We start from the raw sequence: 13,270 nt of genomic DNA on the forward strand, positions 1-13,270 counted from the left end.
TTTGTTTTTCCTGCTTCACATTCCAGGCTAAATTTTTCTTGTTTCCATACAGTTTACAGGGACCAGGTGTAAAACATCCTTTCTGCAGGATCCCAAAAGACTCTTATATATGAGATTCCACTAGCATTGTGGGCTTCCCTCATAGCTCAGTTGGTAAAGAATTTGCCTGCAATGCAGGAGACCCCAGTTTGATTCCTGAGTCGGGAAGATCTGCTAGAGAAGGAATAGGCTACCCACACCAGTATTCTTGGGCTTCCCTTGTAGCTCAGCTGGTAAAGAATCCGCCTGCAATGTGGGAGACCTGAGTTCGATCCCTGGGTTGGGAAGATCCCCTGGAGAAGCAAAGGCTGCCCACTACAGTATTCTGGCCTGAAGACAGTCCATGGGGTCACAAACAGTCAGACACTACTGAGTAATTTTCACTTTCACTTGCATCACTAGCATCGTAACTCATTATTCCAGATATACCATTGGAGTGAAGAAATAGCCAACTTAATTATGAAATATTCATAATAGTTAATATTTTAATACCATCCTTCAAAATTATTTTTGTATGTTTCATAATGTATATATCAATATATCTGGAAACATATGGAAAGTAGTCTATGTCTGTATTAGGTATGCTTGCTCAGAAGTTCCTTGTTGTTTGGAATAGTGTGATCAAGAAAGGAGTTTGGAGGCCAGATGTTTGCTTTAAAAAATTCTAAATTTATGTTAATATAGATAAAAGTAATATATTCTCATATTAATATAAAACCTAATGGTCTTAAGCTTTGTAAACTCATTATTATTGACCATTACCCTTGTTAATCTGCTCCTTTATGTGTAAAATCATTCTTGTTCTTGTACTAGAGTTCTGTGATTGTAGGCAGCAGAAGCTTAACTCTGACCCACTTAGGCAATGATACTGGAAATAGTACTGAGTGACATGCAAAGTCAAGGGAGACACTGGGCGATCTGGCCTCCTAGGAAAGGGCTGTGGCATCCCTGGACCTCCAGAGCAGCATCACCTGGAGCAGCATCACTTGGGCTGATCCTTAGAGCCCCGACTTTGGGTGACTTGCTCTAGTCACCCCCCTGCCTGACTGTCTCCACTCAAGATTCACGTTTCCAAGAGAAAATCTGAATGGTCTGTCTTAGGTCCCATAATACATCCTAATGAACTTCTCAGCATCCTTCTCCATATATTTCCAGTAGAATGTGGAGGGACGGCCCTTTCCTGTCATCCATATCTATAAATTCAAACACCAGGGCATGACTGCTTGCTGAAAAATGCCAATTCTAGCGACATCATCTTTTCTTTATCTCCAGAAAGAAGAAATAACTATCAAATGATTAATCTGTCACTTTCTTGCCAGAAGCAGAACTTTAGATATTTTACTGAATCATGTTTATTTTCTGCCCCTTTTACATTTTGCTTAAATGACATTTGAATTCTTACAGAATCTTTATAAAGTTGAAACAGAAATGTTTACTAGGGAAAAATAGAATTTTTAATTTTTCATAAATCATTGGAAACTGTTAGAATAAATTTTAATAGATTTATAATCAATTTTAAATTAAATTTCTTTAAAATCCATTTACTCTTCCTACTTATAGAAATAAATTACTTTGCTTGGATACTGTCATAAAAGTCAAGCTTAGTTATTTCTGCATTTAATTCATAGGAAAAGACAAGATGAAATGTTTAGATTAATGTTTAATTTTTCTGGAAGCTAAAATACTTGGGGAGAGATGTGCATTTTGGAGAAATGTGTGTAGTGCTTATTACCTTTCTTTAGATCATCTGTTAGAAATATTCAAGAGAACCTTCAATCTCAGATTACTTCGTCTTCTCTGAATTTCAAAAACAATTTCATGAGGATATTTTTTCTGTCAAATAATAGAATTTTTAAAGGCAAAATTTGAAGGCTTAGATACATATCCCATTTAGGACAAGATCCCACTTACTACATCTGTGGAGGAAGTCCTTGAGGGACAGAATTAATGTAGAACCAAAACGTACTGCTTAGCCCTCAGCTCAAGTATATTTCCACCAGTGAAATGCTTTTTTGACTGACTATGACCTTTGAATTTGCATGACCTTTAAATTTGATACCTCATCTTGGAGGTATCAGATATATCCAGTTTTAAACCTCAATTAGTGTCTTTGTTCTACTTGACTTATAAGGTAAATAGCCAGAGCCTAAAACAAATGTGACACCCAGGAGGTACTTTTCAAAGCAAGGATGTCAGGTAGTTAAAGTTCACAATTTGGGACTCACAGAAGAAGAGAGCGACAGAATGAGATGGTTGGATGGCATCACAGACTCAGTGGACATGTTTCAGAAAACTCCAGGAAATAGTGAAGGACAGGGAAGCCTGGCGTGCTGCAGTCCATGGGTCGCAAAGTGTTGGACATGACTTAATGACTGAACAACATCAAGTCCAGAGTAAGGTCAAGGGAAGAAGCCAGAGGAGCAGAAGTATGAGCCGTGAGGAGGGAGACTATACTCTGGATTTTCTTAAGAGGCAGTTATGATTGTATCTAACCAGGTAGAATTAATGGGATGACAAGATTGAAATATTTCATTAAACCTCCTCATTATAATCTTTCTGTGTATAGTCTCTCTAAAGGAAAACAACTGATCCTATTGATGCTGTTGGTTTAAATATTAATAGATGTAATGGACTGGCCAAAAGTTCATTCAGGTTTTCTTATAACAGCTTACAGAAAACCTGAGTGAACTTTTGGGCCAACCCCAATAATTTATTTGAAACTTCCAGTCAGGTGTGATTTGTCCCAAAATGATAGATAGAAAATAATTTTGTTTGTATTCACAAGTCACCTGCTACGTGTATGCCACCATATGAAACAATCCAGTTCACTAGAATTTAGTAGTGGGCTGCTGCTGCTGCTAAGTCGCTTCAGTTGTGTCCGACTCTGTGAGACCCTATAGATGGCAGCCCACCAGGCTCCTCTGTCCCTGGGATTCTCCAGGCAAGAATACTGGAGTGGGTTTCCATTTCCTTCTCCATTAATAGTGAGAGGAAGGAGCAAAGGGAGCCTACCATTCAAATTACAACCATGTGCAAAAATATGCAATACAGACAAATAGTTTAAAATCTAGAAAGTCAAGGCTACAGAGATTAGTATAACCTGGAGCAGATGAAGTCAGCATGGGGAAATTTAAGCTTGACATGGGGCTTTAAGCTTGATTAGGTTTGGATACGAGAAATAGATAATAAGAGGACCATTGTATGTCTTGGCTACACAGACATCCTGAGTTTGGATGCGTTAAGGTGAGGTTCAAGTCCAGTGGCAGCTATAAGAGAATCAAATTTGTTTGTAAGCAGATTTATTGCAGTTGAAATCTTAACCTGAGTAATGAATGCAAGAAAGTAAGTCTTGTCTCTTCCTTCCAGGCGTGTCTGCTCAGCTCACCAGCACCTGGCACCGTCGGAACACATCTGTAGGAACGCCGTTTTGGATGGCTCCTGAGGTTGGATAGAGTTTTTTTGAGGGAGACACGTGGCGTGTTTGATTCTTTCTGAGTTTCGTTTTCATGCACGCTCTAGCTCCATGTGTGTGTTAGAATCTATTAGAAGAAAATGTCAGTTGTGTTGTCTTTATGTGAGATATTTGCGTGTGTGAGGAGTGACATGGGAGATGATAAATGGGCTGTGAGTGAATATATGAATACATGACAGACTGAATGAATAAGTCAGATGAGGTAGAGAGAAACTACAGTGGAATAGCACAGGTTTGAATTGCAGGTCCACTTACCTGCAAATTTTTGTCAATAAATATAGTACCTGTATTTTCATTTTACAGTTTTTCTTTTTTTATTGAAGTATAGGTGATATACAATGTTGTGTTTCTGCTGTATAGCAAAGTGATTCAGTTATACATATATATGTTCTTTTTCATATTCTTTTTCATTATAGGTTATTACAAGGTATTGAGTATAATTCCCTGTGCTGTACAGTCGGAGAAGGCAATGGCACCCCACTCCAGTACTCTTGCCTGGAAAATCCCATGGACGGAAGGGCCTGGTGGGCTGCAGTCCATGGGGTCGCTAAGAGTCGGGCATGACTGAGCGACTTCACTTTCACTTTTTACTTTCATGCATTGGAGAAGGAAATGGCAACCCACTCCAGTGTTCTTGCCTGGAGAATCCCAGGGACGGCGGAGCCTGGTGGGCTGCCGTCTCTGGGGTCGCACAGGGTCGGACACGACTGAAGTGACTTAGCAGCAGCAGCAGTACAGTAGAATCTTGTGGTTTGTTTCTTTTATACATAGTAGTTTGTATCTACTGATCCCCAATCTCATTTTACAGATCTTTAAATTAACTAAATGTGGGGAAAAGTTTGTATTTAATCAGAGCTCACAGTGTGTGGATTCAAAAGAACCAGGGTTTGAGTCCTGGTTCTAGCCAAACTGTTTCAGCTTCCTCCCCTTGGGTGAGTCATATATCAGTTTCTCTGTTTTTGAGGCAGAGATAGCAGTACGTGGATTTTCAACTGTCAGGAGATTGGAACCCTTAACCCATGTGTTGCTCAGGGGTGAACTGTACTCGAAACCTTACGTTTTCATTAACTATACTTTTTATTGGAATATAATTGCATTATAATGGTGTGCTCCTGCTATACAATGAAATGAATTAGCTGCGGGTATACATATACATATACCTCCCTCTTGAGCCTCCGTCCAACCCCCGCTTCCCCATCCCAACCCTCTAGGTCATCACAGAGTGCCCAGCTGAGTTCCCTGTACTATAGGATAGGTTCTCATTAGTTATTTTATTTTGTACATAGTAGTGTACATGTCAATCCCAAGCTCCCAATTCATCCCACCTTACATTTCCCCCACTGTGTCCACATGTCCCTTCTCTTAAGCCTGCATCTCTATTCCTGCCCTGAAAATAGGTGTATCTGTACCACTTTTCTAGCTTCCACATATATGCATTAGTATCTTTCTGACTTACTTCACTCTGTGTGACAGACCCTAGGTCTATCACATCTCTACAGATGACCCAACTTCGTTCCTTTTAATGGCTAATATTCCATTGCATGGGCTTCTCCGGTTATCTCAGTGGTAAAGAATCTGCCTACAGTGCAGGAGACACAGGAGACCTGTGTTCAATTCCTGGGTCCAGAAGATCCCCTGGAGGAGGGCATGGCAACCCACTCCAGTATTCTTGCCTGGAGATTCCCATGGACAGAGATTCCTGGCAGCCACGGTCCATGGCGTTGCAAAGAGTTGGACATGACTGAGTGACCTAACACATAGTATGTAGCATATTCCATTGTATATATGTACCTCATCTTCTTTATTCATTCTTCTGTCAGTGGACATCTAGGTTGCACATATCTCTGTTAATGATATTTAGAGTTTGTTTTTAAGTTGGATAGAAATATAAAAGTGCCTTTTTTGTTGTTCAGTTGCTCAGTCGTGTCTGACTCTTTGCTACCCCACGGACTGCAACATGCCAGGCTTATCTGCTCTTTACCATCTCCCGGAGTCTGCTTAAACTCATGTCCACTGAGTCAGTGATATCATCCAATCATCTCATCCTCTGTCATCCTGTTCTCCTTCTGCCTTCAGTCTTTCCCAGTATCAGGGTCTTTTCCAGTGAGGTGGTTCTTCACATCAGGTGGCCAGAGTATTGGAGTTTCAGCTTCAAAATCAGTCCTACCAATGAACACCCAGGACTGATCTCCTTTAGGATGGACGGGTTAGATCTCCTTGCAGTCCATGGGACTCTCAAGAGTCTTCTCTAGCACCACAGTTAAAAAGCATCAATTCTTTGGTGCTTAGCCTTTTTTATTGTCCAGTTCTCACATCCATATATGACTACTGGAAAAACCATAACCTTGAGTATACGGACCTTTGTCGGCAAAATAATCATCTCTGCTTTTTAATACGCTGTCTAGGTTTGTCATTGCTTTTCTAGCAAGCGTCTTTTAATTCATGGCTGTAGTCACCCTCTGCAGTGATTTTGGAGCCCAAGAAAATAAAGTCTGTCACTGTTTTCATTGTTTCCCCATCTATTTGCCATGAAGTGGTGGGACCAGATGCCATGATCTTCATATTTTGAATGCTGAGTTTTCAGCCAGCTTTTTCACTCTCCTCTTTCACTTTCATCAGGAAGCTGTTTAATTTCCTCTTCGCTTTCTGCCATAAGGGTGGTGTCATCTGCATATCTGAGGTTATTGATATTTCTCCCTGCAATCCTGATTCCAGCTTGTACTTCATTCAGTGCAGCATTTCACACGACGTAGTCTGCATATAAGTTAAATAAGCAGGATGACAATATACAGCCTTGACTTTATTTAAAATCAGATGCAGGCTTTTAACCTATATTTATAGTAGGTCCTATGTTGAGTGTCTCTGCTTAGGGCCACATCACACCTTGGAAGATTTTTTTGAGCATCACCTGTGGGAAGATGTAGAAAAACTGCTAAAATAGTTGAGGAAAAGTTTTGTAGAGTTACATCTTTTCTCCACAGTCACTTTAATGTTAATGCTTTTAATCCTTTTAGTTATATTTATCAGTAAGGAACATTTATGTTTGGAAACTCTGCCATCTTTGGGAAAAACTCTGCTATTTGCCTACATCTTTCTAGGGAGTGACAGGAAGAGAAGTAATTTAAATACTACATTAATAATATTGCAAAATCATAGAATTAAATTTGCTGGAGGATTAAGTCCTGGTGTGCTGTTCCTATTTTGATACTAATTCAATTACTACTTGCAAAAAAAGTTTAAGTGTAATGTAAAATATGGAGAAAAGATAAATTATCTTAAGAAACTTTTAAAATATGTGCAGACTGTATAGTCATATAAGCAAAAGCAAAATTGAATAAAAGAATTTCAAATGTGGGTTTTTTTCTTCAATTCTGATATATTACTAGTGTTTCAAAAGCTTGTGAAAAGTTTAAAAATGAGAAGTTAATAACATCTAGCTATAATACCAAGCTTTACATCTTATCTACATATATGAATAATTACTATAATAAATACTATAATATAATTATATGATTTCTATTAAATAATTAATAGTCTAGTTTTTTATTTTTAATATATTAATTTATAGTAACAAAGCCATTATTATATTTTGTTTGTCATTTAGTAAAAACAATTTTGTTTAGTAGATTTTAGAAGCACTCTATGAGTAAAGTTAATATTTTTATCTAAAATATAACTATCAGAGTAATAAATGAGTCAATAATTAAAATTAATACTCCTTACTATGCAATTATTAGACAGTCATTTTACTGATAAGTCATTATTTACTATTAGTAAGCCTACTGTAGCACAAACACGATATGAAAGTGCTTTCCTGCTCAGCCAACCAATAATATATAAAAGAGAAAGGTTCATTGTGGTCTTTTCAAATTATCCTATAAATATATGTTTAACATTTTGTGCATATTATAGTTATTTCTCTGTAATAAGCATTTGCCAACTTTTGAATGATTGGCAATACTTCAGTAAATTTCCACTTACCTAGAATTGTTGAAGAATGTGTTTTGAATAATCAACTATCTAGTTAATGAAGACATCACATAAATACCAGCTCTATGTTATTCATGTCTAATTTCTAAGAATTAGAACACAACAAGGTAAACAAGGTTGTTTAAATCAATTATAAGTTGGAAAGTGGCATTCTTGATCTGACATCCTTTTCAGTTAAATTCTAGACCAAAGGTAGCATTTGTTGATTATGTAAAGCCATCCTTCCCAGAGTATGTGTGTTTCATGGTGAAGGGGAGACAGTGACTGTGATAGGTGACCGTGTAACTTATTGTACAAGCCAGGACAATTTGGAGAGTGAACCGGGAAGGTATTTATAATGAGTCTAGGGAAGAGAGCATAAACTAAGAATGTCATGGGTAGATTGGGACATAAATTCACCCACTGTGCCCACATAGGGATGTTTTAATGTGTTAAATTTGATGTTAGGTGGAGTCAGAAAGGTGAAACGCTATTCCAGACAGGATCTTAGATTTCTTTCACTTTACATCTCATTTCATATTACTGTAGTTAAATGATAAGAAGTCTAACCTGCCATCATCCCCAGATTATGTTTTATTTATCTTGTGAATTGGCATTCACAACATGTGAAATTTCTTTCTTGTTCTTCAATGACATCCTGTGATTAGTGGAATTTTAAAAAACCTGATTGTAGCTTAACAGAGACATCACTTTGCCGATAAAGGTCAGTATAGTCAATGCTATGGTTTTTCCAGTAGTCATGTATGGATGTGAGAACTGGACCATAAAGAAGCCTGAGTGCCAAAGAATTGATGCTTTTGAACTGTGGTTCTGGAGAAGACTCTTCAGAGTCCCTTGGACAGTAAGGAGATCAAACCAGTCAATCCTAAAGGAAATCAACCCTAAATATTCATTGGAAGGACTGATGCTGAAGCTCCAATGCTTTGACGACCTGATGTGAAGAGCCACCTCATTGGAAAAGACCCTGATGCTGGGAGAGATTGAAGGCAGGAGAAGGGAGAGACAGAGGATGAGATGATTAGACAGCACCACCAACTCAATGGACATGAATTTGAACAAACTCTGGGAGATAGTAAAGGATAGGAACCCTGGTGTGCTGTAGTCCATGGGGTTGCAAAGAGTCAGACACAAATGAGCGACTAAACAAGATTTACTATCTAGTATGCTCCCAGATAACTGCTAACATCTTATCAATGTTTATTTTTATCCAGTTATTTTTCTCTTGTTGATGGCATAAGCCTTTTTGTATTTCTGCACACTTGTCTCATTTCTGCCTTCAAGTTGTCAGAAAAGATGGAGGCCATAAACCTAGGCTTCCCACAAGCTTATTTTTCTTTGTATCCTTCAATTTTTGTTAAAGATGTGTTCTTTATCTTTGCCAAGATGAATGACTCCATTTACTAATCAAATGTTTATCAGATGACTATCATTGCACAAGTTTAAGCTGTATGTTTGATCCCATCCCTTCCCATTAGGTACACTTTTTCATTCCCCTTTCTGTTTTGCATTTTCAAAAATACTTTTTTTTTTCCCCGTAGACTTCTTCCCTTATTGTTTTCAATCCTGCTAAGATATTTTACATTCTTAGAATAAAACTACCACTACTAATTATAATTTGAGGTTTTACTTACCTGTGTTACTGACTTGGCTGGGAGCTCTCAAAGCTCATCAATTTGAACACTTATACATCATTCTAAGCATTTTCCTATGTGCTTATTGAAGTTGCAAACTTCCTTTCTCTTTCATTTTCTACTAGGTGATTGCATGTGAACAGCAACTGGATACAACTTATGATGCCCGATGTGACACGTGGTCCCTGGGGATCACGGCCATTGAGCTGGGGGATGGAGACCCTCCACTAGCCGACCTGCATCCCATGAGAGCACTCTTCAAAATACCCAGGTCAGAGGGCTCTCATGTGGGTCCAGTACCTGCCAGTCTTCTCTCTTCCTCTAGCCACAGAATCTTTGTCAAGCTCTTCATGGAAATATCCAAATACATCTCCACAGGTTGGGAGCAGTGTGGCCTGGAATATCATCCTGTTTCTTTCAAGACACTCTTTTTGTACCATAGTTTTATTTTCCCTGGTCTAAGTACAAGTGCTTTCTCTTGGTATTATGTGTCTTTTTTTTCTTTAACAGGGATTTGAGCTTGGAAAACACCACTTCCTGTCACTCTTGATTCACTTCCAGATTTGTCAGTGAGGCTTCCTGGTCCACAGTCCATGTAACAGTAATGTGCTCTGTTCCACTCTTACCAATCTAATAATTTTTTATTACTTGCTAAGACTTCCCTGTGTTTAGAGCTTTAAAATGACAGTATTAAGAAAGTTAGAAGTAGAATTTTTGATAAAATAATAATGATTTAAAATATGTTAGTGTTTTGAATATGTTAATATAAAACATTAAGCTTAGAAAAATAATCTCTTTGGAGCCAAGGAGGCACTTTCCTGTGTAGACACCTCCCCTTTTATGTGTGTTGTCAGATTTTCCCTCTTGTTTATCACTGATTAAACACTGTTTTATATATATTTTGGTTAGTTCCTAGATATTTCAGAATACTGACATGAAAAGACTGCCTATTTTTATTATACATGTATTATCTTTTAAAGACTTTCTTTTCAAAATGTTATTTATTTTTGGTTGCATTCATTGCTGTGCATGGACTTTCTCTAATTGCAGAAAACAGGGGCTAGTCTCTAGTTGTGGTGCTCAGGTTTCTCATTGGGGTGGCTTCTCTTGTTGAGGAACATGGACTCTCAGGCACGTGGGTTTCCATAGTTGCAGCTCGAGGACTCAGTAGTTGTGGCACATGTATTAGTTGCTCTGCAGCATGTGGAATCTCCAGGGATGAAACTCATGTCCCTTGCATTGGCAGGTGGATTCTTATCCACTATATGACCAGGGAAATCCTAAAGACTTTCATATGGATTTTGCCTGCTATCTTAATTTTAATGAAATGCACAGAGAAGGCCTATGGGTACATGGGTCCAGGGTGGAGAGGTGAGGTATGCTAAAATTTGTTCCCACACAAATAAATTGTGGGATCCTAATGCCTGTAGAACATTGAATCATATGTAAAAGCCCTGGTCAGGGGTGGTTCCAGTCCAAAAGAAATAATGCCAATATGACCTATTCGTTTCCAAGTAGATCTATTTGGAATAATTGGCATGGAATTAAATTAGTGTAAAGCATTCAAATTTGTTTTTAACTTTACCTTGTAATTTTCTGTCCTGCCTGTATTTACTGAGTTATAATACCTTAAATATATATTATCCTTTCTATAACAATTTCAGTGTATCTCTCACGTCTTACTGTTTGTAAAATATATTGCTTATTAATAAGTGGGGCTTCCCAGGTAGCACTAGCGTAGAGAACCTGCCTACCAATGCAGGGGATGTAAGAGATGCAGGTTCAATATCTGAGTCAGAAGATCTCTGGAGGAGGCCATGGCAACCCACTCCAGTATTCTTGCCTGGAGAATCCCATAGACAGAGGAGCCTGGCGGGCTACGGTCCATAGGGTCGCACAGAGTCAGACATGACTGAAGTGACAGCATGCACAGTAAGTGGGGAAATGAGATTACAGAGAAAGAGCAGAAAACCTGCTCTGTATCAAGTCTAAGACATTTCATTCTGTTGTCATTCTGTATGTGAGATGAAGCACTGTTTTTCCTGAGCTATTTAAATTATGGTTTAAATGAACATAGTTAGCCTAGGGTTATTACTCTTAATGATGATACCACATGAAAGAGGGATGCTATTGTTGATCTATATGGTACCTGCGAGCAAGGTACCTCTGGAAACTGTACCATCTCAGTTGTTTCTTATTCCTTGTACCACCAATATATCTTTAAAATAGAGTTCTAAGAATACAGACTGAAGAAATAATTAGGGAAAAAAAGGGGATCTGTAAAGCTACCTGGTTCTGAATGTTCTAAAATCATCAAAATCTTGCTCTACTCAAAGCAAACCAGTAAATCTCTTAAAAGAGAGTTTTTCAGGAGAACAAGAAGCCACGCAAAATTGTTGGAGAAAAGAATTACTTCTTTTAATGTGCAAATCAGCAATCTTCAAATAGTCCTAAGGATTGTAAAATGAGCTTTCAGTGTGATCTAGTGGATGAGTAGCTGCACTTTTCTTTAATGAGCCTGTACAGACTGTACATTAATTTCATTTTAAGCTATTTAAGGAGTAACACAGAGCTGAAGACAAAGTATTTCCATTCCACTAATGAAAACAAAGAGCTGTTGGAATTAACATAAAGCGGTACTTCAGGAGATTCAACTATCATGGTTATCATGGTTGATCAGTGTTGCTTGATTACAGTTAGAGATCAGCCTCATTTTCAGATGATGTTCCTTTGTGTTCATGAACATCACAAAAAAGAAAAGATTTGTTCAGCTTAAAATGAAAGGAATTAATAACAGAATCTTGCAGTGGCATTCAGAGCTTTATTGCCAATCATATTTTCCAGTTCCTTACTTTTGTAATCTTATTTCTGGCCATCTACCCAAGTAACAACAGAACAAGTCATAAAGGCACTCTTCTATAAAGGCCTCTCTGCTAAGGTTTCTTGCATATTCTGAATAATCCTCCTCTCGGGTCACCTTTGTGTCTCCTGAATATCCCTCAGAGATTTCTCTGTAGGACTCAGAGTTAAAAATCCTTTCCCCAGGAGTCATTGTTTCTAACCAGCTAAGTATTTATGTTTTCCTCTAGGGCTCTCAGTTCAAAGCAAGAAGGGAAGGGTCAGCTGGGGAAAAAAATGGGTATATTATGTGCTTTCAGAGAAGCAAGGAACCTGTCATTCCATATAAAGAATGATTAATAACTAATTATCTGGGAGTTGGTAATGGACAGGGAGACCTGGCATGCTGCGATTCATGGGGTCCAAAGAGTTGGACATGACTGAACGACTGAACTGAACTGATCTGTCTTTGAATTGGAAAATGATGGTAATGCCTGATTATACCTGGCAGGGTTTGAATGCAGTGATACATTAGTCTGTCCAGTCCTGCCTCTTAATTTTGTCCTGCCTGGTCAGTGTGTACCAAACCTTGTATCTTATTTTTCTAGGAATCCACCCCCAAAACTGAGGCAACCTGCGATATGGTCAGCAGAATTCAATGACTTCATCAGCAAGTGAGTAACCATAGAGTCTTTTCTTTTTATTATTATTATTATTATTATTTAATTTGGATGTGGGCCATTCCAGGTGGCACTGGTGGTAAAGAACCCACCTGCCAAAGCAGGAGACTTAAGAGACCCAGGTACGATCCCAGAGCCAGGAAGATTCCCTGGAGGAGGGTATGGCAACCCACTCCAGTATTCTTGCCTGGAAATCCCATGGACAGAGAAGCCTGGCAAGCTACAGTCCATAGGGTCGCACAGAGTCAGACACTGAAGTGATTTAGCAGACACACATTTTTAAAGTCCTTATTGAACTTGTTATAATATTGCTTCTGTTCTGTGTTTTTTTTTTTTTTTTTGGCCAAGAAGCATGTGGGATCTTAGCTTCTCGACCAGGGATTAAACCCACACTCCCTGCATTTGATGACAAAGTTTAACCATTGGACCACCAGGAGAGTCCTTAGAGTCTTTTAGAGGAGTCAAAGAGATTCCATCCTGCTGTGACTTTGAGATGGGCCTTTTATAACCATTCCTCCAAGCTTCTGACTCTCCTCTTTATCTATTAAATAGCCCTAGCAGTTCCCATGATCTTTGTCAAAACAAGCATTTGTGGTGTCTTCTGAATGTTCAGTGAACTT

The 13,270-nt window shown here is 38.5% G+C and overlaps 1 protein-coding gene across 9 annotated transcripts in view; it reads left to right on the forward strand.

The window, feature by feature from the left end:
* MYO3A (myosin IIIA) overlaps positions 1 to 13,270 on the forward strand; it is a 179,886-nt gene that overhangs the window by 46,943 nt on the left and 119,673 nt on the right. For 8 of the 9 annotated variants that reach the window (XR_006337117.1, XM_043884340.1, XM_043884337.1 and 5 more), the window contains 3 exons: positions 3,406 to 3,482; positions 9,258 to 9,403; positions 12,579 to 12,644. Coding sequence is in view for 8 of the 9 variants with exons in the window: in XM_043884340.1 (XP_043740275.1) it covers positions 3,406 to 3,482; positions 9,258 to 9,403; positions 12,579 to 12,644 (289 nt within the window). In the remaining variant the exon portion in view is untranslated. The remainder of the gene's footprint in view (positions 1 to 3,405; positions 3,483 to 9,257; positions 9,404 to 12,578; positions 12,645 to 13,270) is intronic. The other variant, XM_043884342.1, reaches the window with a different exon arrangement.

This window comes from Cervus elaphus, chromosome 23 (genome assembly GCF_910594005.1).
Source record: "Cervus elaphus chromosome 23, mCerEla1.1, whole genome shotgun sequence".
NCBI lineage: Eukaryota > Metazoa > Chordata > Mammalia > Artiodactyla > Cervidae > Cervus > Cervus elaphus.